The 27222-nt window shown below is 39.5% G+C and overlaps 1 protein-coding gene across 1 annotated transcript; it reads right to left on the bottom strand.

The window, feature by feature from the left end:
• Nucleotides 1-206: 206 nt before the first annotated feature.
• On the bottom strand, nucleotides 207-26140 carry LOC309417135 (kinesin-like protein KIF20A; the record flags this gene model as incomplete). Its single annotated transcript, XM_082014580.1, has 18 exons — nucleotides 25519-26140; nucleotides 24345-24419; nucleotides 21551-21670; nucleotides 20469-20607; nucleotides 20186-20370; nucleotides 16652-16748; nucleotides 15974-16171; nucleotides 15781-15892; nucleotides 14278-14349; nucleotides 12110-12256; nucleotides 11333-11498; nucleotides 7521-7691; nucleotides 6722-6861; nucleotides 5331-5496; nucleotides 3598-3715; nucleotides 3447-3514; nucleotides 1676-1795; nucleotides 207-482 (listed from the first exon to the last, which is right to left on the bottom strand). Exons 1-18 carry the CDS (start codon nucleotides 25693-25695, stop codon nucleotides 207-209), a joined length of 2547 nt encoding a protein of 848 aa, XP_081870706.1. The 5' UTR covers nucleotides 25696-26140.
• Between the last annotated feature and the right edge of the window lie 1082 nt (nucleotides 26141-27222).

Genomic DNA, 27222 nt, shown 5'->3' with positions numbered 1-27222 from the left:
TCACATCCCTGTATCAATAGTAAAAGCACAAGTTTAGACCTAAACTTACATAGCTCTAAATTCAACCCTGATTCAATTTAAGAAGTTTTGTATTAAACATTTTTGTCAGTTAACATGACAGTGAAAATGACAGAGTGAGAAAAATCTACCAACACTTTAAGATTGATAAAGACGCCCAGTAATTGCACCCTTTGATTAATCAAATATTATTCTTTTGCTTTATGAGCCAACAGTACTTGTTTTCTTGAAGAGGCTGAAGCATCTTCACACTTCCCCCAGCCTTTACCAAGAGGTGTAGTAGCAGTGGCTGCTACTGTGGATTTCAGGTTAGCCAAGAAACCTCTCCTGGGTTTTTCTTGTTTTGGCTCCTCTATAGAGAAATGCTTTTTCCGTTCGTGAAGTTCTTTTTGCAGGGAAGACACTGTTTCTTCAAGCTCAAGAACACGTTTAGCCCAGTTCTGAAGACTATTCATTTCTTGATCCTGGGAAGATAAGGCTGTGTTAGGCATGTGAACACTCCAAGGTCATGTAGTTAATTTTCTGGTTTAGAATATTTTACTATACCAGTAAACACCCTTGTTGTTACTATGCCAAATAAATAGCTATTCAGTACTCATCTCTTCTGGATTACTTCCATATTATTTAGAGAACAGCAAACTACAGGGCCATCAGATCTAGTTAGAGACCAAAGTCTGACTTAAGCAGCTGATGCTAGAATGCTTAGCCACACTATGCTAAGAATTACTGTTGTTCTAGGAACCTAAACCTAAAAGAAGGCTTTTCTGTCTTAACCTGCAATTACTGAAAACAAGACTGGTCAAATCAAAACTCTTATTATAGTCGTAAGTCTGCTAACCAGGACCGAATAAATGCTTTGAGTGGGCAGAATACAGAGTCTTAAAGATGCTCTTTAATCCTTGTGGTTAACAAAAAGTCACCTATGTCTTAGAACCAATGAAGAAACAAAGCTCAAGATGAATAATTTTCAGTCTCAGACTTTGACTAAAAACCATGCAGAAGGTAATTTAATGCTCAAAGAAAAACATCACTAAGCAGTCTTATACCTGTCTTGCTTTATTTGCAGATTACAAATGAGACATACATGCAAAGTGCCAAGAGTTCAACATTTTATTTTTTTTTTATTTAGAAATCTAGTTGTTATCTGAGGTCAGATGCTGTGAACTTTCTGAAGAACCTGCTTTTGAGGGAAAGACTCCTTCTATTTCAGTATTAAGTAGTTTACATGCCCTTCTCTCTTCTCTAGCTTGGCCACCTCTGCACAAGGTCAGTATACCTTTAAAGCCATAGATCCTTAGGTCTTGTTGCACTAGCATTTGTGCACTGACACCTTGCTTGCCCTCAGAACTCTAGTCATGAGGTGTTTTGAGTAGTATTTTCTTTGCTTGACAATCATTTGTGGCATCTTTGGATAGCAAGATTTGTCAGCGCAGAGTTACCCTATTGACCAAGTCTATCGTTTAAGTTGGAAAAATGAGATACGAAGTGAAACATAAGGGCTCTGAGCTAATTCAGGAAGTTAGGGATGGAAAAAGTACTAACATCAACAGAAATAAGTAAGACTGAACAGTGTTTTTACGTGTACAAAGATGCAGAAACACCCAGTACAACTATAGATACAAGCCATATTATAGTTGCTTTTAAATTGTTCACAAACCTTGAGCATGATTGTATGCTTCAGTTGACTGTTCTCTTCTGCCGTTTTTCTGTAGCCTTCATTAGCTTCTAGCAGGGTTTCATTTAATTTCTGTATTTTAAACTTCAGAGATTTTATAAGCTGAAAATAAAACCCATACACACCAAAGTTCAAGACAGCATGTTTTATATTACGTTAATTTTATGACTGGAATTCATATAGACACTGTAACCATTTCTGATTAATATTGAACAGTGCAAAGTGCAAGATCACAGCAATGAAGATGAAGTCTTCTTCTCTCAACCTCCTATCATTTCTAGTGCTAGAATACAGCTGAAGTATTCAAGGGCTATTGTGCTGAAGCTCCTAGATTTACACAGACCTGTCAATCAAAGAACAGCAGCACAGACTAAGCTATTTCTGGAACAGTCTGCTCCTTTCCAGTAAGAGTAGTTAAAAGAACACTCTCATCTCATTAACACTATTCATATAATGAATTGAAGCACAGTTACAACAGAAGACCTCACCTTTCTGATGGGAATATTGATGAATTAAGTCCTGAGAAAAGAAACTCTGAACCAGCAAAACTAATGTTGTATCAGTAATTTACTTCTGCAAGGTTGAAGGGAAAATATCTAGATTGCTTAAAAAAAACCTATTTGCCCAGGTTTAATGGCTGAATGGGAAGGGGAAAAAAAAGTAGTGAATTACTCATGACACATGCACAGATATGAGAGGCAAAGCAGCAGAAGGACACTGATGGAACCAAATGCTTTAAACAGCTCTCACTTTTTGAGTTATTGCCAGGCAATCCCATCATTCTAACACTTTCTAGACACACTAAACAATTAATACTGTATCCCCATATCAAGCATAATAGCCAAATTTTCATCAAAACTTAAAATTGACACAGGAAATTGAAAACTATGTAAAGCTTTAAAGAACAGGAGGGGAAAACAAATGACAGGGCCATAACACAAGACATTAAAATTGGTACAGAAAAAAGTTATTTTTGAAGTACACTTTCTCAATAGAAAGGGATTTAAGTTCACTTTCCATTTACATGGTTTATTAGAACCAGCTGGAACTATTTCTCCACCCCCTACTCCTATTTGCTATTAGTGAAAGGAGCAAGGCTTGTCTCTTCCCTCCTCCCCATCCTCTTTAAGCATGGGAAACTAACAAAGTTCACTCAAGGCATAGACTAAAAAATGCATACCTAAAAATAATTAATATTTGTTTTCCACAACACAGCCTGAAGATCATAATTTCCACCTCTACATGCTATTCAGTTCACAGGGATGTTGTCTCTGTTCTTTGAACAGACATTACCCTTTACTAAAGGTTAAGGGGATAGTGGAGTTCAGTACTTACAGAAAGGATGGGTTTAAGGCACTATATTGGGTCCAGATCTCAACTGTTACCAAATTCTGTAACTGTTCACCTGTGCATGAGCAGGCAGTGTTTCAGGAACGAAAGCACTGAGGCCCGGGCAGCAATGTTTACAACAAATTCCAATGCAAGGCTATATACTCCTCTACTTCCAACTCGCATCATGTTCACCATGTGACTTGTTACAGTAGTAGATGCCTTTACAAACTAGAGTAAAGCCAGAACACAACCAATCTCTGGCAAAAGTCATCCACAGCTGAGCAAGGGCTTTTTTGCAAACTTGATGCCCATTTGCAGAACTCTTCATACTTTTGGCTACAGTGCAGATCTTTAAGCATTGAACCATGCCACAGCTTAGGACAGTTATCCTCAGATTTGTTAAGTACTAAGCAAGAGCTACCTCTTCTTTTTCTTTGCATCGTTTCTGCAATTCTTCATTGGCTCTCTTCATAGTCTTGTTTGTAAGATCTATAGGCAAAAGAAAAGTTTACTTTTGGTTTTGTGTATAAAACAAGCAAATAGAACTTTGAATATCCCAGTTAGATTCCTACCTAGTTCCATGTTATTTTCAGTAGTCAGTATATCTGAATTCAGACTTCCCAGAGCCAACAGCCTCACTGACTGTTCATCAAGTTGCCTTTGCAATTGCAGTATTTTACATTCTCTATCCTGAAAAAAGAAGGGAACGTGGTAGAATTTGTCTAAATTTCTGTGTAACCTGATGCACGTCCTTCAATTATACTAGACGTGTATGCAGTTTTAAAACTATTTCACAGGCGGAAGTTGTGATGGTTATGGTTGAGAAATCACAGTAAGGAACAACACTCAGATCACAAGACATTCCAGGAGGAAGTTACTTTACACAGGAATCAACTCTTCCAGTCTGAAGACTTCCAAACTGTATTAAAAGTAACCATATGGCAGAAAGGAAACTTTAGTGCATCTGTGTTAACCCCTATTGCCAGTTAGCTTGCTAAATACTGAAGAACACATTTCATAGAACTAAGTTTTAATCTCCACCTCTTTTTCAGTACCTGTCAGACTGGTAGGTTGGTATTTCAGAGTAAAAAAATCAAAAAAGCATCACCATCAAGAAAAGTTATTCATCTAATTCTGGTTGTTTGAAGTTGCCCACTCAGATTTCATATTGTGCTTTCCTTTGTCAATTAAGAATTTTACATCTTTGGGATTTCCTCAGTTTAACTGACTTGCTACCAAGACCATCTTGCTCTTTGAATCTTCCCTTATGCAGCCTTGTGGCCACTGTAAGAGGCAGATATAAATACAGAGAGCACTATTAAAACTCTTTTCCTCCACCCATCATGGTGTATAGCTAGGGCTTAAGTGAACATAAAAACAGAGTCTAAGTAGGGGAAAAAAAGACAAGTGTGAAGGAGCTGGAAAAACGGAGGCCATTACACAATACAATGTTGCTTGTCAGCATCTGAATGGAGAGCTGTAAAAGCAGAACTGTTTATATATCACAGTCTACAACAGCAACCCACTTCCCTCATGTCTTGAAAGGAACCTGCCTACCCGTGGAGTGAGACATCTTAACAGAAGGTGAGAAAGCACCTCTGGTGTACACCACAGTTGTTCCATTCTTCCACTATAGACCTCCTGAAAAGACTGACATGTGCAGGTCTCATCTGTTGCCTGGATACACTTAGCCATCTATGCAGAGGCTAGAAGTAAAGACTGATAGAGCTGCACATGGCTAACGTGGCTCAGCTGCAAAAGGAATAGCAACTTACTGATGCCAACTCTGAGCAGTTCCAGGTATAAGTACATTCAGGAGATTAAGTTCTCTCCTGTATAAAATTTTATTTCCCATCACAGTTTCCTATCCCACAAGACTCCCTCTAGACTTTCAGAGCAGAGATCAATTATAATTAAAATACCTATCCTGTACTAAATTCCCCACTACCCTTTCAGACTAACTTTTTACTCTACATTCTACAATCCCAAGGACCTCCACAAAGCCAGACTGCTGTATACACCATCCCTCTAGGTGTTCCAATCATTGCATCACAGAGATAAAGATGGCTTGGATTTAATTTAACTGTGCCCTGAAAGATCAGGAAGTTTAGGTATACAGTACAGGTAGTGTTAGACAGAAGACATTTCTTTCCTTATGGTTAGGCATTGGACACCAGAACAGCTAGGTGGAACTGCTAGTTATTTTGACTGTTCAGTGTTACATTCCCAAATGATTCCATTAAATGTAAATTTTGCTTTTCCTTAAGAGGCTAGCATGCATTCTTTAGCAGCAGTCAAGTCATACCTCAACTTTCTCTTGTTCAGCTAGAAATTCTTCTATGAGAACATAATGGTCTTCAATTTGTTCCATTGCACACATATATGCATGTTTCTTGATGGCTTCTTTATACATTTCAAATTTGCTTTCCAGTTTTTCTTCATAACTGTCTTTCATATCTTCCAAGCGGTTGCTGAGGAGAACATATTAGTTTTATTTAACATATTAGCATTCCAGCTATTACAATTTGACTACATGTGTTCAACTGGCAATATCAAAGTTATTCATCTAATCATAAATAGTGAAGTTAAGAGACCAAGAAGTACTTTTCTCCCTTTTCTCCTTTTTATTCTCAATGATCCTATAGATGTGCACCAAGGCATAACTTCTACTTGGCATATACCAAGAGAATTGCTACAAAATAACACATACTTAAAATTTGTCAGACAAAAGGTTTATAAAAAAATCCAGCAACATGTAACAATAGATATGACTATATCCAATTAGACCTGATATTTGAAGTATATTTCCAAGGGGGGGTGTCTTTCATATTGGGTTTTGTTGTTGGTGGTGGTTTTTTTGTTTTGTTGGATTTTTTTCCATTAAAGATAAATACCAAATTCATTTTGCCTTACTATTTCAATACATTACACATTACTCCTGTTACAATTTTAAAAAGTGTCCCAGCAGTGACATGGAACATCACCTCAACAGAGAAAAAGCATCACTGCCCTTTCATGTGTTTAGCCAAAGGCACCCAAACATTTTTAAAGTCAGTGCAGGTGTTAAACCATAGCATGTTCAGCTGGCAACTTGGAGTTAGTATCTGTTAGCAATTCAAACAGCAGGAAACTGATGTCAAGAAGAGAAGAGTTAAGAGGAAGTGAATTCAGCTTGAGCAATGTGGACACACTTTAAAAAAATCCCCAAATTAGTAACATCAGTGCAGGCAGCCACAGTAATTTATAAGATAGTAAGCTAACAATGGCTCCTAAGTCATCCAGGAGAGCTCAGAGATACAATTCAAACTACCTTAAGCACAGGCATGCATGTTAACATGATCAAGTGTAAGTTTTGGAACAACCACAACCCTTAGTGGGGTACCTGTAATAATCTTCCACATCTGCTAAATACTAACAACAAGTCATGACAATCTCCAGTAATCACAAATTAAACAGACAAAAGTTCAACAGAAAGAAGCATTATTTTTTCATTGTACATGGGAAGAGGCTGATCTGTACATGTTCCTTCTTCTCTTTTCATCAGAAGCTTTGAAACTGTCCAGCCCTAGCTTCTCTAAATAACATGAGTATGCATGTATATACATGTATACACATATGTGTGTATATATATATAAATGTATCCATTCATATATGTGTAATCCTTTCAGTCTTGAAGAGGACTGCAATATGACTTGCCTCCAGGCTTCCTCTGTTTCCAACAGCTGTCGGAACATTGCTTCTGCCATTTCTCTACGGATCTTCACCTCCAGAAGGAGTTTACTTTGCCTTTCTGCAACTAGCTTCTCCTTCAGGGTCTCCGTAGTTTTCAAGAGATCCTAAATTTAACATACTTCAGTTCAGAAAACAAGCTAGAAACACATATTGATATGCATGTCAAATCAAGTATTCACAGACAGCCATCCACAGAGGGCATTTCTACAAGCCTGTATCTTCAGGAGGGCTGCACCAAAGGTTAAATATTTTCAAACTTTAATTTCTACTGCAAAGACAACCTTTCTCCATCTTGATGGTTTCTGCTATCAAAAAGTATACTACTGTTCTGGCATTTAAATATTAATTTGTACAACCGTTTAGCATAAATCCTACTTGCTTTTTACAGCTTATTGCTATTAGATTGTATAGCTTTGTTTTTAAAAAGCTGCACCTTAACTTGTTCCTGCTGTTCCCAGAAGAGCTCAAATGACTAAATAATGTTGTTTTAAACACACACACTGCTTCCTTACTCTTCTTGTCAAGCAGTTGAATTCCAAATTTAGCACTTGACCTAACTAGAAAGCTGCAGGCAGCCTTCCACAACTACACTTGTTCCCTCAGAACTAGACCACTTTAAGCCATGGTCTGCCTGATACTGAGCAGAAGCTTGCAGTTCTCATTTGATAAAGGTTCCGGCACATCTCTTATGGTAAAAGATTCTAATATTAGAACTAATAGCAATAGCTTTCTTTGGTACCATTTTGAGTAGATGTGTATCTACCTCATGACTCAGAATGGTGATGTCCACTTCCTCTTCTGCAGAGGTTTCAGTACTGTCAGGAAAGTCATCTACAGATGTGTTAGCATCAAAGTGCATGATAGGTTTGCCATCACCTCCAACTAGCTTGGGTGGAAAATAACCAAAAGTTTTGGGTAGGATTGTCTGGATTACCTGGAAAATCCAGAGTTGAATGCATTGATTTATCAATGCTGTCAATATAGCAAATAATCAGAATACTAGGAAGAAGTGGCAGGAATGCATTGTTGTAATCATTAAACATAGTGTAAACACAAGAACATTATAAAAATTTTACATGTCTTTTCACAGACAAAAACATCTATCAATACAAATATAAGACTTTGGAACTCTAACAAAGTGAAAATGGGAAAGATTATCTACTTACAAACAGTATGCTTGTCTAGGAAGGTGTTTTCTCTCCCCCTAAAATATAAGGTTTTAGTGTAGTTTCCTGAAAAGTTAATGAAAAGCAGCAAATATCTAGAACATTTGCTCCTTCCTGAAATACTGTGACCAAGATTCAGCAATTCATGCTAGTTACATAAAGATTGTATGTATGTAAAGACAAGTATATATGCCATAGGACAACATATCAGAGAAGTTTGTCTCCTCAGCGCACGCTTATCTTATGATGAAAGTTGCAGCTTGTCCTGGTTTCAGCCAGGATAGAGCTGGTTTTCTTCACAGAAGCTAGTGTGAGACTATGTTTTGGATTTGGGATGAGAAACTGTTGATAATGTGCTGATGTTTTGGGTTGTCGCTAAGTAGTCAAGGACAGTCCAGCTTCTTGTGCTGGCCTGCTAGCAAGGAGGCTGGGGGTGCACAGGGAGCTGGGAGGGGACACAGCCAGGACAGCTGACCCAGGCTGGCCAAAGAGATATTCCCTACCATACGAAGTCATGCCCAGTACATAAACTGGAGTTAGCCAGGGGGCAGGAATCACTGCTCGGGGACAGGCTATCGATCACCAGGTGGTGAGCAATTGCCATATTTGGCATCACTTGTTCTTTTCTTGTACATTCCTTTGTTTGTATTATTATTGTTATCATTGTTGTTTCTTTCTCTCTGTCCTATTAAACTGTGTTTATCTCAACCCATGAGTTTTTCTAATTCTCTCCCCCACCCCACTGGGGTAGGGGGAGTGGGTGAGCAGCTGCATGGTACTTAGTTGCCAGCTGGGGCTAAACCACAACAGTCCTTTTTGGCGCCCAACATGGGGCTCGAGGCTTGCGATAATAATGATTGCAGGTCAGAATATCAGTTTATTTTATTTGCATGATGCTCTCTCTTTGCCGTACATGTTAAGGATCACTGTTGGTTTCTGCGGGCTGCTGTACTCTGCGATGATTAGTAATGTCTCACCTGCGAGATTTGTTTTTAAGCTCAAGGTCAGTGCTCTAATGTGGTATCATCTGAGCTCTGTACTAAAGCTGTTACTGTATTTTGGCTACTATCTTGTGGAGACAATTAGCAATTATACTTCTGCCTCCGAAAGGCTTTTTATGGAGGAAATGCAGAATGGCACCTTTGCTACCCTTTATCATAATGTTTTCTCCTTCATCACAATATTTTTTCAGCATTTTGAACACCCTTGGGTAGTTAAAATACCCCTATTGCTACTTCGGGGAACACTGTTCCGGTTTTGTCTAAGGTCAGCAAGCAATTTAAGAATATCATCCAGAGATCTACCCCAAGGCTGGATAGTTATGAATGGCAGGATGTGTGGAACAGCATGGGCAAATGCCTCGGGCGGTGGGCACCTCTAGTGTTTTGGAACTTTACTCTTGAACAAGTGCAGAATCCTGATAAACTAGCAGAATATTTGGAAGAAGTATGCTGTCGGCCTGGCAGCTCCAAGGAGACACAAATCATTGCAATGTGCTGGGGCCTGGCCCATGCCTACCGAGCTCTATTTAACACTGTGCAAAGGGGAGAGAGGCTCTCTGGATCTGATGACAATGTGACTACTCCAACCCCTGTGGCAGGCACTGTAACTACTTCAACACCTGTGGCAGGCACTGCCACTACTCCAACACCTGCAACATGCAGCTGAACCAGAGAACCAGCCCGTCCCAGTATCAGTTGCCCCTGTACAAAAGAAGAAATCTTGGAAGCGGACGTCAGCTTGTTTAGTAAGGGACAAGGAAGATTCTTCTAAGAAGGAGCCAGAGTGCTCTGAAGCAGGGCCATCACAAGGACAGAAGAGGGAAGAGAACGGGTCATCGCTTGAAGAGGAGGAAGAGGAAGAACTCATAAAAGAGAAAGTAACTACCCGATCTCTATCTCTGAGTGAATTGCGAGATATGTGAAAGGATTTCAGCCGTCATGCAGGTGAGAACATTGTCACCTGGCTGCTCCGATGCATGGATAATGGGGCCAGTAGCCTGGAATTAGAGGGTAGGGAAGCCAAGCAGCAGGGATCCCTTTCTAGGGAAGGGGGCATTGACAAAGCAATTGGAAAAGGTGCACGAGTCCTCAGCCTCTGGAGACGACTCCTGTCAGGTGTGAAGGAAAGGTGTCCCTTCAAGGAAGATGTTCTATGTCACCCAGGCAAGTGGACCACCATGGAGAAAGGTATCCAGTACCTGAGGGAGCTAGCTGTGCTGGAGGTGATTTATGGTGACTTGGACAATGGACAATCATCCAAAGACCCAGATGAAGTCAATTGCACGCGACCTATGTGGCAGAAGTTTGTATGGAGTGCACCACCATCATATGCCAACTCATTAGCGGTAATGGCCTGGAAAGACAGAGAGAGACCAACGGTGGATGAATTGGCTGGCCAACTCCAGCAATACGAAGAAAGTCCCTCTTCATCCCTACAGGCCTGCGTCTCTGCTGTAGAGAAACTGTCCTGGGAGTTCCAGCAATTCAAAGACGATATGCCCTACCCTCCACCCGTACGGACCAGTATCTCAGCCATTAGGAGTAAGCGCCTAGAATTAGAAGAGAATTAGAAAAATCTTTCTCTGACATCACATTAGACATGCCATTACAGACTTGGAACATGTCAGAACTAATCCATGGTTCCAGACTAGAAAAGGACTTTAGTTCTGCCATGAAACACAATATAGCCCACCATCCTACTCGCTGCAAGAAGCAGCTTCCAGGGAAGCTGAATGAACTTAAGACCAAACATCAACTCCAAGTCCTGAATTTAACAGAAGGATGACAAGCAGAGCTAGCAGAAAAAGCATGAAAGCACATAGATTTAGTAGAGGGGTTTTTGCCTTCAGAGGAGCACACTACCTTCAAGCATTAACTTACCAATAAAAAGTCTTCCCTTTTTGTTTGTTATTAATTACTTGCACTTGGCCAAACAGGAGCAATGCAGGCACAAGAGATCTCATTTAGACTACAAAATAAGAAAAAGGCTACTACTTTTACTAGCTGTTCAAGAAAGTTTTGAACAATTGTTATCTCATGCAACAGATGATTAACTGCACACAGGTTAAAGAATTCATCAAAAGCCTGAATCAAAATCTTGCATTTGCTCAGATATATGGTACAACCAGTCATATCTGAAAGTGCCCTGACTATTTTTTTTTTTAACAGAATGTCAGTGGTGTAGAACTGAACAAGCCAGACAGCTGCAACTATCTTTACTTCTTACCACAAATAGATTTGAGGATGGGCAAGATTATTAGAAGCCTTTTAGAGGGAAACCACGTGCAGAAGAATTAATATAATGCATCAAATGTCCAAATCGCACTCAGGTCCATACAACCTGATCATTTCACAAACCAACAGTAACAAAGAATGCAGAATAGCAGAGAAAGTAGATGCACTCTTACCTCTTTGGCTATAGCTGAAAATTTCATTACATGTAGTGTTTCATCATATGTGGAAGCATGCTGATTAATGTTTACAATCATACAAGCTTTGCCTTTTCCACAAAAGAATGGCTGAAACAGACGAGTCAATTTACTCTCTCTGAAGGGAATATAGCTTGGCTTCATCCTCATGGAGAAAGGAATAATACAATTGTGAAACAAAAAAATTTGTGATACTGTAACTTAGCTTAATTCTATTTCTCTCTTACAGGAAAGAGATCCAGAAGGATGCTCGTATTTAAGCCCAAGCTATTCCATATCAAAGAGCAAGGTCTTTCCTGGATTTCTCAAGCTCTCCAACAAATTGAATTATTTAAAAGTAGTATAGTGTCTGCATCACAGTTCCCTAGTGTTACAAAGCAGATACTGGAACAAGCCAAAAGCTAAGTACAGGACATCTGCCAGATATCAGCTAAATCTACCTGTATAATTTGGAGGTGGAATGGAAGATGACAAAACAGCATCTCTGTACATGAAGTGTACTGCTCATACACACACGCGCTCTAAAAAAAGCTTGGTATTTTGCTATTAATTGCACTTTTTTATTCTCCACAAACAACAGTTTTAGAGAAAGAATGTTCATTTTGGGTATTCCAGTGACATCTGTAATAAAGAAGGTTTACAAGATTTTGTAGATTTCCATTGTCCTCTGACCATGCAAACCCCTCACAGAAACATAAAGAGATGCTTAGGATTTCAACCTAAAATTTGGCATGCTGTTTATAACTTGTCACTTACTTTGGATTTTGATTTTGTTTCAATGCTGCAATGCATTTTCCAAGGATATGAAGAGAATTATTAATATTTCCTGCTTCTTTTAGTCTATCTCCAAAGGCTTGTGTTTTATTACACCTCTCTGATCCAGCCAAGTCACAGAAAGACAACCTGCATGAAAGAATTATCCAGAACACACATAATCTTGTTTCTAAAAAGCATGAAAATCAAACTGCATGTCTTTTTATTTGTGTCTAAAGTGTAAATAAGTGACTCATTTCAGCCTACCTAGATCACAGAATAAGTTGTACTTTAATGTTGACATTTTGTCGAGGAGGCACTTACACAAGGTAATTAGGATAACAGCACTAACCTATCTATCTTCCCATTGTATATAAAGACACTTGAACAAGGTTGCTGCTCCTAAAGATAGTCTATTCTGCACATTCAAAGAAGTCTGCTTGTAGCGTTCATCTAAAACTTTGTAGGCATTCTTATGTAAAGAATTCAGTTTAGGAACCCAAATTTTGTTGCAATTCTAAAGTACTTCCAGACAAGATAAGAGGAATTTCTGAAACAGTTTTGCATAGTGGGGGTATACTACAGAAGCACTTTGACAGTCACCTTCACCAGTTCCAGCACTGAGAGGATTGAAGCATACTACTATCCTGCCATACACTGCAGTCTGCCTCTTTTGGCTACATAACCATTTGTTCACTATTGCAAATAAGGCCAGAAGTTCTTCCCAGATCACCTTAGAGCCCTTTGTTTGGCTATAGCAATTACATGCTACTAAACTCAGGCCACTGAATTGTCCCTCATGGTACAGTATGTTACAGTCAATTATCCTGGATAATCAAGGAATTTCACCACTTTTACTTTATATTAAGAAAGCCCTTGAAGTACAGGAAGCTCTGTAAGTTAGACAATTTGTGTAACCCAATTATTACTCACTTATACATACATATATTTACATAAAATAATACCTTTGTAAGATCATAGCCTCACACAGCTGAAATAAGTACATATTAACACCATACATATTAATAAGGCACATATTTCAACTGTGTGAAAGGCTATGATCTTATGATCTTTATCCTTCCCAATAAGAGATGAAGAGCTTTTTTCTTCCTTGAGCAACATACAAACTCTGTCATTCATCTAACAGCTGCCACAAGCTTTGCCAGGAGAATACGCCAAGGCAGGGAATATCAAGGAATACAGATGCAGTCATTTCCTCAAGTTATCTTTTCTTAGAGTATTTATCACTATAACATCTGACATTAAAAGGTGTTATCTCAGTGAGGTATATTTATTACCATCTCTGCTCAGCAGAGACAAGAGAGAAATCAGTAGAAGCTAGGACTGAACTAAAACATTGTGTTACAGGTTGTCCTCATTTTTCCATATCAAGCTAAATGGACAATTAATCAGAAAAAAACCCCCAAAAAGCTATCTAAATGGCTTCAAGCCAAAAGATTAGGTAACTTCCTCTAAACCACAAAAGAAGAGATGTGTAGGAACTTAGCACTTCTCTCACAGGGTGCACCTACAGTAGCATTTCAGATTAGGAGAGCAGTTTTTAAGCAAATCACTTGATGATTCTCTCTTACTGTAGGCTGTACCATGGAGCAGTTCCAAAGCATGTCACCTGCATTCTTTTCAGATGCTAGACTTGAATTTGTCTTCCAGGAGCAGAATAAATGTGCAGCCACAAATATTCAACCCGTAAACTCTAGTGTGGTCCCAAACTAGAAAGATACACTCACATAGCTTGCACCTTGGGTCTTCAGCACCAACTGCTGCACTCCAGCGTTAGAGACTATCAGCCAGCCATTTGAATTCTGCTTACTGCAATATATAGTGTGGTATTACCTAGTACTACTCTGTCCCCACATCCCCATTACGTAAGACTATAAATATATATTTCCCTCAATTTGTGTACTACTGACAGAGTTTTAACAGGTTCCTTCAGCCAAACCTTAACAGACTAAGGGGAGACAGGGAAACACTTTACACCTATTCCTATTGGGTTTCCAGTCAGTTTTATGCAGCCAGTGGAGTTCTGATTTCCTTCTCAGCTCTCAGAGGATTTATTTATTAAAAGAAAGCTCAGCAGTTTAGCATGCTTACACCTTATCAACTTCTTTAAAATATTTACATTCTGGTAATCAGCTGAAGCATTCACTTACTCTGAAACTCCAAGAACACGTGGCTGGTGGTCATCAGTTAGCTTTAGTAGTCTGATTGAAAATATACTGTGACTGGAATGGAAAGAAGTCCTTTTTAATAACCACAATATGAAAATTAAGCAGTCACTGAAGCAAAATAAAATTTGTATGCTACAGAAAGTTCAGTGCTGAAGAAAGAACAAGAATTTATTCGCTAATCTACATTAGTTACCCCCACAATGCATTCATTCAGCAGCAAAAAGCAGCAATAAAAGTTGTATTTGGCAATAAACAGGTGTGGGGAGGAAGGGAATAAGTTAAAGTTCAAAAGTCCTGTAATTTTGCCTATTTCAACATACAGTTATTTGTTCAGTTTTGAAATTATGCTGTTTTCTAGAAAGGTTGAATTTCTAACCCTTGAAAAGCCAGTTATTCTGTTTTAGACATCAAGCTACAAAAGGCAGTGGGCATGCTGCCTGAAACGAAAGAAAAAAAATCCTAGAATCAGTACTGCCCTGTCCCCAGTTTATCCAGAAAATCAGGAAACACAGAAGACCCTTCTCTAGTATATATTTAAAGCAGTGCTTTACTCCTCAGCATGAACCCACAATTTAAGAATAACATTTCTAAAAAAAAAACCACCCAAACAAAACCACAAATCAAACAAAAAAAAACAGTTTAGAAACAAGCTAGGTGGAAGTCTGCATATTCTCTGGAGCAAAAAAGAGGACATTCTAAGCACAAAACTCTGCCAGAAAAGCACACAATTCTTTTCTGCACTACTTTAGACTTGAGTGAAATTCAGGTGGAATCACAGAATGAAATTTAATGGCATAACTCTTGCTTTTTAGAGAAAAAGGAGGCCCTTCCACACTTAAAGGCCAAATTAATAAGAGAACATTAAAATCAAGTAAGAAAGCATTTTCAGAGTATACCACCTTCTCTATTTCTTCCCATTCCATCAAGCCAGATTCCCCCTGATCCCTCTCCAGAGCTGGGTAAGAGCTAGGAGCTTAATTCTTAACATACCAAGTAAGCTCAGCTAGAACACAGTAATCTAAAAGCATCTAGATAATCTAGTAGCACTGCAAAGTACTGCACAACTCACTCCTTCCTACAACCTCTACTGACAGGCTCCAGCTTCCAAGAATTATACTGCCAGTGATGAAGAATTATCCAGCTTTTCTTTCAACAACCTCGCACAGCCATTCCCACTCAGCACTATTAGCATTTGCCAAGATGTATAGCCCTGTTGGCACTCAAAAATGAATGTGATCTGATCTTTTCAGTTTCCCAAAGCCATGAATAGCAACCCAAATCCAGCTACTATTAAAGTCATAGGGCCTCTCCCAACTTTCTTCCAGGAAGAACTTCATAATAAAACCAGAATAATCAAGGAAAGTCTTAAACTATTATTGAAGAATGATTCATTTCAAACATATTCTAAAGTATTCTCCTCCCTTTCCCTCCTCCCTCCCCTTAAAAGAAAAGAGACCAAGTATGTTTAGAATTAGAGGAACAAACCTCCTACTTGATTGCTCATTCATTCTAGTACAAGCAAAGGTTCGGTTCTTGTTTCCTATTTTTAGTATTTTGCAGGCTTCTTCAGTGCTCTGAATGTTGATCCACTTTAAGTCTGTGAAAAGAAACCTTTTACATACACTTCTGATCAATGAAATTATGTGAAACTGACAAGGTCATAAAACAGTATTATTACCTTTAATATAAGAATTTCCTCCTTGATCCTCACAAATTCTTAAGACTCTCCGCTTCTGAGTTTTTGATGTAGATAATACATTTAATAGGTCATACACATATTCATTATAAATTTCACAAAAGGAAATCCACACAGATGCTTGTGTTCTTTGGTGTATATTAGTCCTATATATGTCAAGTGGAATACAGTTGTTCTCTGCTAACCCAAAACAGAGAAAGAGTTCAACGATCAAAGTCATTGATAAACTTTAAATTGCAGTATATAGAACCTTCTATAAAAGCAGGACACTTGTAAAGATCTGTGTTATATAATTAGATATACAGTACTGCATAACTTTGAATTTACCCAAGAACATTCAAACTTCTCAGTAGTTACCTGGAACTGGAATATGCCCAAGCTCTAAGCTATTGTCCCCCTCTACCACAAGTTCCCAGCAGTTTATACATTAGCTTTGCAGAACTAAGCCTCCCTCTTCCCCCAAAAGGAGCAAAGCCATCAAAATATTTTTATATAGTTACTCTTTCTCCAGAGTTGAGCCACTAATATTTGGTTAAAAATGATAAATATTTACTTTGTAGTATTGTATAGAGATTTTTTTAACCTACCAATAGTTACCCACTTATATTCCAAAATTTCTGTTCTTTTTTTTTTCCACAAAATTTTTCCACTTTATTTTACCTAGTGAATCAGAAGGAAGACTTTTTGAAGTACAGTTGGAAGAATTCGACTCCACATCACACATATTTGTAACAGTATTTGAGATGCTTTCTGTCTCCTTAAGAAAATAAGAGACCATTACATCCACATGAACAAACTATGAGAATAGCAGAAGTTAAAAGTGACAGTAATTCCAGTATTTAATATTTAAATATTGAAGTAGTATTAAGTGTTAAGCCATCCTTACTCTGGCTGCAAATGAAGCATTTTTAACAATACTGAACTAAAATCAGTAAATGCTCTTTCCCTCACAAAGTTATTGCTCTCTGCTACTCCCAGCAACCTGTTTTGGAGGCCAATTGCTGCTAACACAGGAGACTTACGTTACAGTTCTGGGAGAAACAAGATCCTCTGCAACAGCCTAGGCTGCCTTTGTGAACTACTGGACAAATCTGAACACTACTTCAGTCAACCAAAAGAACTGGAGAAGTAAGTTTCTTTCAGGGGCAGATGGCAGGGTGGTGGGCAATGGAGAGACTAAACCAGCAGAGATTCCCAATTTGCTTGTTGCAAATCACAGGCTTGTGCCAGGTCTGCGAGAGTATGAGTCAAACAAAGATCTCAGAATGAAACTATAGCTTCATAAAGGACTTAAAGATCTGATAAACCCATGTTGGTTTAATTCAGACTGGCCATTAAAAATCCTGTACAGATAACAGCACAGTTTAAATACACACATTTGATTAATTTCTTTACATCAACAAAATTATTTAAAAACCTGCCAAGACTTGCCAAAGCATAGGCTTCAAACTACCCCCAGGAAAACTAGTGTAACAAAGTAGCAACTCCCACTGTTTAGAAATTCCAACCTCTCCACATACTACCTTCCTCCCCATATTTTATGCATGGATATAAATTTTCATGAGGACATTCACCCTGATTTCCCAAAGCCCAATCCTGATAGAGGGTCATCCTACAGTAGGAGATGGGAACAGATTTAAAGACATAAACCTTAATGTTCTAGCTATTCAAATGCAGAGCTAAGCTCATTATAGATCATCTACTGATGCTTATACATTACTCACTTGGTACATCCGAAACAGAATTTTTACAAACAGAGAAGTATGAAGCTATACTTTCAGATCTTCCCTTTTAAAGATAAACAGCATATGATTTCATTGTCATTTATTTTATAAGTGACGATTTTGCAATGACTGCACTGTCTATACATTGACATTTCTTGAGTAGTTACAAGTATAACCACAAGCATGGATTCTATTTGTTCTGTTTGTGAAGTACAAAACAGAATTCTAAAACAGGGTATAGGACTGACATGCATGGCACATCTGTGCCTGTCAAAAACATAATGGAACATAAAAAAGCCAGTACCACAGTACTTGTGCCTGTGATAAGTTTTTGTAAAGGTATTTCAACAAAACTGAGTGAATTAGCTATGTTGCTATACTGTTCTTCAAATCATAAGACCAAATATAGAAAAGAGCATGAAGATGACTGCCTGAAAACAAGTGGGAACAAGCACTGAAATTGTTTGCCAGTGACAGAAGCTGACGTTTAATAGCAAATATGAGGACAGGTGGGAATAGGAATGCAAGTAAAGCATCTTTTAATCCAGTAAAAAACAGTATTTAATCCCATGAGTAGAACAAGTAAAAGGAAGGGAAGAGAGAGTGCGAATCATGTCAGGCAAGAGTTTTTGCAGCAGTACTGTACAGAGAACAAACGGTAGAACATTAAATACAAGGGTATTGCAGTAACTCAGAGCAGTTTAAACAGAGAGAATGAAAGGAACAGCAAGCTCTTTCTGCATGACATGTAAACTGAGCCTGGGAAAAGGGCCTACAGAAATCCACATAAACCAAAACCAAGCCCACCAAACCGTATCTGCTCTCAGATTACAAGCTTGAGTGAGCATCCGAACAGTGACGCTATTCATTCACAAACTATCAAGCAGCATGGTGTCAGTAGTGGAGATAGCTGAGTGATCACTATGGAAGCATTGTAACACATAAGCAAGGTCTTGTCACGTATTATTTCCTAGAAGTATTTTTTCCTTTCCTTCCTGATGGTGGAGTCTTGCTTTTCACTGTAGTGCATCTAGATCACCTACTGCAACATTCCATAACTAAACTATCAATAAAGTCAGAGTGTGATTTAACAGCAAGGAATATTTGTGAAGTACAAAGTTATCTTCAAAATAAGATATTTTACCTCCTGTTCTTGACCTTGAGCTCCTACTTGTTCCTTCTTGCAAGCTTGTAGGTTCCATAAAGTTTTTTAAAACATTTACCTACTATCCCCCTGACCATCTCAATCTTTCTTGAAGATCCCCACCCCCACACATACACACACAGTGCCAGTGAGGTTTTAAGACAGTCTCAAAATAAATACGCAATCTTTAGCATCTTTCAGATTTTTTTTCATCTGAGATTTTTCCTCAAAAGTTAACCAGACTCAGACTAAACAAAGTTTGGTTTGCAGAGTTTAAATTAAGCAAGATAATTTAGAGTGGAACTGTACATATGAATTTGATTCATTTAAATGTGTTTTTTCAGAGCTAACTGGAGTACTTTAACAATGTTGGTATTAAAGACTACAGAAAAAAGAAAATCCAGTCAATCATTACTTCTATACTTTCCAGAATTCAGAGTTGCTTTGAATGATAATCAGCTGAGCCTACTGCATTTTGAGATTAAATGCACAGAATCACAGTTCAAGTTAAAAATATTCTGAATAAAAGGAAAGACAGACAGACGTCTTGTGACAATTTGCAACTGGACTTAGAAGTATAGAACAGTCACACGCACAAGGGTGCCCATTTTCTGGTGAGACCCATTTCTTACACTGGAAGCAGAAATTACTAGATAATGAGAACAGAAAGCCGCGACAGTAAAGACTCCTCTATTCTACCTACAATCTTCAGAGACCAATACATACAATCCTCTAAAGCAGGCTGTAATACTTTTAGGAAATAATTTTGTGGCATCTCACTTCACTTGCTGTATCAGAAAAGTTTCTTTATGAAGTTACATAAATCACAGTTTTACAAACTTTTTAATCTGCCTTAAGACTGTCTTCCACCAAAAGGGACTCTTCTGCCACCTCTGCCGTCCCTGCTAAGACATTGCCATCATCACTCCTTAGCTAATACTGGAATTTGAGCAGCTGCCCTGAGATCCAGCCTGGGAACTGGACGCAAAAGAAAATGCACTTAACAAGAAGCAGGTTAAGATAGGTCAGCTCTCAGACACTTTACAAGGGCTAGCGTCACCACAGTGTCAGAACTGCTCCTCTCTAGAAATCCAGGCTTTGGCTTTGCAATGAAAGTTTCCTTTGCCTGCTGCAGAAAGTTTCTTCCCGTTTACCCTGAGCTCCAAAACCAGCTAGTTGCCTTATTATTCCAAGGTCCACTAAGTATCCATACTGTAGAGTTAGATAAATCTAAAGAATCAACAGTGCAACATATTAGACAGTCTGTTAAGACAGGAAGCTTTTAAGAAGCTTCATTCAGTAACAAGGAAGTATTTTGTCACTAACCTCTTTCAGTGATGCAAGAATAGCAGTTTTTATGGCTTCTTCTTGCCTAATTTGTGCATCTTCTAGTTTCTTAACATCGTTGCTCAAATATGGTTTGAAGTTCATCTTCAGATAATGTCTTCCCCTTATGTGGTTAAAAATCACATCAAGTGAGCGAGGTAAAATACCAAAATCTTTTGAAGTCCCTTAAAAATAACAAAAGATAAAATGTAGACATTCATATAAACTTCTCATTGGATTTTTACTTGGTTGTTATACATGCTTTTTGGCAAATATTTTATACCTTGGATAGTGAATGTCTTGCCTGCATTTGTAACCCCATAAGTAAACACCAGTCCATTCACTCCATTAATATACGCTCTTACGATCTCTTTCACTGAGCCTTCAAAAAATTCACTCTGAGTAGTTTCTGGTCCAAAGACCTTGGAGAAAGTAAAAAAAAAAAGACAAAGAAAAAAAGGAGTGATAAATGTCACATAGAAGTTTAATATATCAAAATATTAAGCACCGATTAATAGTGACAACTTTTTCAGAGCAAGCTGAATAAGAGATACCAGCTTAGTTTTCTGTCTTGCCTGAACTCCTTCTGATTCAGTGTTTTCTGTTGGGTTCTCCTAAGATGCCTACTTAATTCTGAGAGGCACTCAGGCTTGCACTTATTTTTGAGTATTTTCCTACTCCTAAAATAAACTGCTCAGAATGCTACTGAGCACAGATTGTTTAGTGGATACATTCAAGAGCTCTGCTGGTGATGCGCAACTCCCTCCTCACTCTGCACGATTACCCACAATTGATGGGAAGATCAGCATTACAATGGTCTAAATGACTGAACGCCTGCAGCTGTTTATCTTTTGATACCATAAGAACATAAGTTCTAGCAGTAGGTAACAGAGTTAAGAAACTTACTTCTCGTATAGAGGGTTTAAGCCGTTAGGCTACTATTCTTTCAAAAGTCAGTCCCTAAGCACGTTTGCGCAAGTCCCTTTAAACATGTGATTTCCTGTAACACTTCCCAGATGAGGGCATCTGCAGAACAGCAGAACCACAGTAAGTTTGTGTCTATAAGAAGCTTCTGTGGCATCTTTAAAGGTCCCTTCCAACCCAAAATATTCTATGATTCTATGATCTAATCAAACAGAGCTGCCAAAGAAGCTTCCTGGTCTCATCTAATAGGCACCTCCATTGTAATACAGATTTCTTGACAGACCAACAGTAAATAATAAGCAGTCTGGCTTTAAGGCAAGTACCACCACATGTAATTCAAAGAAGAAAAATTGCATTGCATGATATAATAGAAAACTCCATTTTTATCATTACAGTGGAAAAAACAAACTATAACTAAAAATTAGGAAAGAGTTTCCCTACCTGAGAAAAGGTGAACCTCTGCACAGAATGACCAATCCCTCTTTCACTGTTTTTCATTGCAGAAGACTCTTTGGGTGCATTAAGAATTACTGTCTGGGAATCTTCAATAGTTACACAACCCTTAAAAAACATGACAAGGTAAACCAAAAGACCACACAAAATTATTTAGGAAGAAAGTTATCTGAAAAAAAAAAAAAAAGAAACCCAAAACAAACTAGTGTTTTCATCCATTTACCAGAGCTACAAACAGTTGCAAAATTTACATGTCATCTCTCTTGAGTGTGTAACAACTACAGACATAGCCACTTCACATGAAAGCCAGAATGTAGACAAAGTTAAGGCAACCGTCTGGAGTTTTCTAAAAGGTTTAAAAACTTTCTAGGATTCCTTCCAGCAACTTTTTTTTTTTTTTAACTTTCTAAACCCTGGCATTTTGTGATGTGGCTCACAGTACCCTATACAGGTATGAAAACAAAGCTGTATAGAAATGTACTGGTTTTGGACTTTAATCATTTTCAGTGTGAAACAAGCTACAACCAGCATAAATAAAGTAAAAAAAAGTTTGAAGCATTACCCTTTGATTGATAGATGGTGTTATCAGCAATAGCAGAAACTGAATTAGTTTCAAGACTAATTTGATTGCTACTTCTCAATTAAGCAAAGGTGAAATACAGTTACCTAGCATTCACTAACTAGATAAATGTGGAATGCAGCATCACAGGAAGATTTATTTTACACCAGACAGGCTACCAAAAATAAAAACTGAACTATGAGTACGGCTTATGTGCCTTGAAGCATCAGCCACAGGGATTGATTATATCTGACATTTATGTTCAGAGGATGGCCAGAGTTGGTAAAACTAATAATCCATGTCTAGCACGTACATAGGAAGTACTGCTCTTCCTACGAGTCTCAATTAACATGTCTGTTTATCAATTAGTACAGAAGCTCTAACAAGCCAAGTACTGAATTTAGACCAATCACTTGCTCACTGTGCCAGGCTCTAAACCCATATACTCTTTAACATTCCTCCCACATTGCCTGGAAGAGGAATACTGGTCAGATACACTAAATCCTAGAGAGCTACAGAAGAATCCAACATCTGCAGCACATGCCATAAGCTGCCCTTGGCCTCATAAAAGCTCATGAGTAGAGGTCTTGAAGTCGTCAGATCTGCAGAGCTGGAATCCAGCTGGTGACATGTCGCTCTCACCGCCCGCCCCAGATAAGCCTGCAGGTAAGTTGGCAGGAGTTGGACCATTTCTGGCATCATTTATATCCAAAGAACACAACTTCCTGCTCCCAGCAGGTGACTCCAGAGAATCACTAACAGTTCTATCAAGGGTACAGAATTTCATCCAGAGCTCTTAAGCTTTACTTGCATAAATAGTTGTTGATTGTTTCTATTTAAAGCATCAGTCTACAGCTATAACAAACAGGGCTGGGGTTCTACTTTTTTCTTTTCTTGTTACGTATTTGGAACAAAGATGCTTTCCTGAAAGTTATGCATGGCAGGGAGGAAAAAAGAGACCTAAAAATTAAGTTGACCTCTCATTGATTATAGAGATGGGAAGAGTTTTTTGGTTCATTGGGGTTTTTTTTCCATTTGTTACCAAGCATCTTCCTCATGGGATTCAGGTGATAGTTAAGAGAGTAGAAAACATTGAAGACACTGAAGATCTTTCAAGCATTCATAGTTTTTGGAGGCTGAGGAAAAAGCCTCCATACCATGCAAAACAGGTTATACAGCTAATATGTTGGAAGATCAACTACTTAATCATGAACTACATGAAGATAAGAGCTTTAAAAAAAATTAGTACAAATTCAACACTTTTTTCCTCCCTCCTTGTTTTTAAGAACAAGTAGTTTCGATAATGGTTAGGTAGTCAGAAATTTCCCATTCCAAAGAGGAATGGGATAAACAACTTGTAAACCAATTTGATTTTGTAAATCAATTTACCCTTATAGCCAGCTCAGTTTGCTAAATGATACCAACCTGGAAGCACTGCGGCAGTGCACACTACTCAACAAGAACTGCCAAAGGAAAGGTGAATGGAAGTTGAGGGGTGGGGGGAATCCAAGTGAAAAAATACAAAGTCTCCAACTCTAGCAGATTAAATGCAAGAATACATTTTAAAAAAGCAAATTGCAAGAAGCAAATCAGAACTAATATTAAATCCTTCTCCAAACTGGTCAGGAACAAGTGGTCTATAAGGGAGCCTGTGAGGCCCTGCAAAGACAAGAGCTGAGAGAGAGGCTGCAGAGACCTTGTCCTCCAAGGACAGCTTAATGAATTCTTTGCATCAGTGTTCACAATGGGGATAGGGAGTATTTCTGTGTGTTCGCATGTGCATGTGTGTACGTGTGTAAAACACTGAAGCATCTGAATCTGACAGTATAAACTGTATCGGTTATAGAAAAATTTGACAGGATGAGAAGCAAGTCACCAGGACAAGGTAGTAGACTATTCAGGCATTCCAAAGAAACTCAAGGGTCAGACACCTGAAGCATAATCTCTTCCATGAAACCCCTTCATTTCTTGAGCACTGTACAGAGTCAAGAGTGACACCAATTTTTAAATAACATACCCAGCGGAATTTTGCAGAACTGACAGTGTGCATGTCTGTACCATGCAAATTAGTAAAAGTTGTGATAATAAAAGTCACACTTAACCAGGTGTCCACTAATTCTATTTGTAAGCAGCACATGGCTTTTATAAAAGAAAGTCCTGGCTTACAATACTAGGTGTTCTTTGGGGGAGAAGAAAAACTTATTTCTTAATTCTGCAACTAACCTGAGATTCGTGGTTTTCAAGCTCTGCTATAGAAAAGGGTCTCACTCTCAAGAAGACTTTCAAAGGTTGATATGCCTAGTCGTTAAAAAAACAAAACAAAACCAAACACAGTTATAATGGCCACTTTTAAACAGAACATGTCAGCATACGTCTCTGATGCAGTATTTCCCATTTTATCAGACTCCAAGTTTTCATTTGCTTCTTTACCTCCTGATGTCCTTAAGTAACCCCTTTTTTATCCTGCCCCCCCCTTAGGGTTCTTTTATGACAAAGCCAATATTTTGATTTAAAAAGAGCACACTATCTGAGGCATAAACTACACTGCTCCCACCTTCTGGACTCTCTCTGTATTGAGCTCCAGCTGTATTTTCTAACAGCTGCTCTACAATATTGCACTTCCATTTCGTATGGAGCATGTTCAGTTAACACATTCTTAGCCTCAAGAGACTGCTTCATTGCCATCATCCAGGTACTAGCGCCTCATCTTCAGTTCTCAGAAGAGAACAGAAGCAGTTCTCGGTTGCTAAGATGGGTTTTTCCATCCTGTACCGTTACACAAAGGTTTCCCCGTCCAGGTGAAGTGATAATAGCAGGGAGATTTTTTGAGGGATCCCAGCATTCCTTCCTTTCTCACAGAGCTTCAAAGTCACTACTTTGGCAACTTGTTCATTCAGATGGATTTACCAGAGCTCTCCACAGCCCTCCCATGACCAGTACTCCATTAATCAGTCATTCAGGAATTAAGTGAAATTAAGTCACCTGAGGGAAAACCTACAATGCTTAAAAAAGCAGAGATGGCTATACTGTGTTCAAAATTGTATTGTAGCACAGTATTATAAGTTTTTATTTCCAAGCACCTAGCAAGCTTTCAACAAGGATCTATAGCCTTTTTTAGTTAAAAAAGAACAATACCATCATATTACATTCAAAGTGCAACTACTGAAGTCCTTTACTTCCTCCTCAAAAGCTTGGCACAACAGGTCACACAGCATTGACCATCTGCATTTGCTACTGGCTATGATCTATTTGTAAACAATGAGAAGTAAGCAGAAGAATCAAACACATCTTGGGGGCAGGGGAATACAGCAGTTAAGGAAGAAATATTTGACAGACTTAAAGCTTTTTTTTTTAAAAAAAGCATAATCAGAAGACATATTACAAAACCAGTCCACACCTCCTGTTCCTCTGTGTTAGGCAATACTGTTGATTCCATAGGTGATGGTCTACCTGCTACATTCAGAAAAGAAACCGATTCCAACACGTCAGATACTTCTGCAGAAACATAGTTTTTCCCCTCGTTATCCATTGCTCTGTGCAAAGGAACTTGTAGGAAAAAAAAAAAATTCATCATTTTCTCACAGAACAAGCAAAAATACACAGGGAGCAAAACAGAGATCAGAGTAGCTTGTAAACAAACAAGCACTTCTTAAGAAAATAACGTCCTCGGAAGAAGTTTGGGAGAATGAAAGAGCTTTAAAAAAATAACTGTCAGTTTGGCTGTACTAAGAAACACGCCAGTGCAAGCATATTAACGGCCTCTGTTGGGCACTGCTCTCATCCACCTGGAGGTGCTGGGCCACAGCCTGTAACCCCGGCACCTGAAAGGCTCAACTCTCTCCAGGCGTCAGGGACTCGGCCCTCAGGCGCAGGCCCGCACTCCCGCCCCTCAGCCCCGAGGTCACCGTTCCCTGCCCCAACAAACCGCCGGCTCAAGCAAGGCCCCGTTCATGCACGGGAAAGGGACAGCCCCGGGGGGACCGGGCAGCCATCGCCAGGCGGCCGCACCACAGCGAAGGGGCGGCGGCACCCACCCTGGCTCCGCGCCGGGCGAGCGCTCGCGCGACACCAACCGCCGCTACCTTGCCGCGCGCGGGAACCCGCGAAACACCACCCGCGCAGGCGGTGGCGGGAGCATTTGGGCGGGGGAAGGCGGGCGCTGATTGGCCGAACGGGAGGGGGCGGGGGGGCGGGGCGTAGCGCGGCAGTGACGGACAGACCCGTGCAGGCACAGGCGCGGTTCCCGCTGCCCGGCAGGGGGCGCCGCCGCACAGCACAAGGAATCAGCGGCGCCGCCAGCCCGCGAGCCACGGCCGCCGGTAGCAGCGGGGGGGGGACACAGGGACAGGGACAGCGTCTGCAGCGTGTGCTCGTGACGCAGGCTGTATTTATCGGTTTTAACACGGCACGGGGGAAAGACGACGTTGGAACGGTGAAGTAAGGCGGTGCCGGCAGCGGCAGCTTAGCGGCTAAAGGAGGGGCGTCTTGCCTGACTGAGAGCGTGCTTGGCGGGGGGGGGGGAAACGCCAATACCTAAAGAATTTCCATCAAAACAGTTATATAAAGTTATTGCGGGTGTTATGTAACCGTTTCGACACCACACGGTATTGTCGTAAACGAAGTAGAAAACAAACAAACGACAAAATGCTCCGGTTACACAAAGCTAGAACAGCAGGGACGGGCTGCGCGACCAGCGTAGCACGGGGCGGCAGGATGAAGAAGTCCGGAGGCCCATCACCTTCGACAAGCAAATGACCCGCTTTTCTGGTAAAGAGTGGAAAACCCTTCACGTACGAGCCCGTCTGTTCAGGGAGCAGGGAGATGGTTTTACTTCTGTGAGGTACAAGACCCAGATGCAAAGGCAAAGTTGTCTTTTGTCCTTCTTTTTAAAAGTAAGTTGGAGGCAGGTGAAAAAAAGAAACATGCTCAGAAGACCACAGAAAGCACGTTTTTTAAAGAGCCACAGCTGCTTAAAACATATAGATGGGATGTTAGGTCATTTACATATACTTAAGGAGCACCCTGTTAAGTCAGAGGCACAGTCAACTGTAAGCTGATAAAAAGCTATTATGTTTCGACCAATAGTACAGACCAAAGACAC

Source organism: Phaethon aethereus (assembly GCF_964289735.1).
Source record: "Phaethon aethereus genome assembly, chromosome: 2".
Classification (NCBI taxonomy): Eukaryota; Metazoa; Chordata; class Aves; order Phaethontiformes; family Phaethontidae; genus Phaethon; species Phaethon aethereus.
Note: the sequence above shows the minus strand (reverse complement) of the source record. Positions and strands in the feature narration are given on the sequence as shown.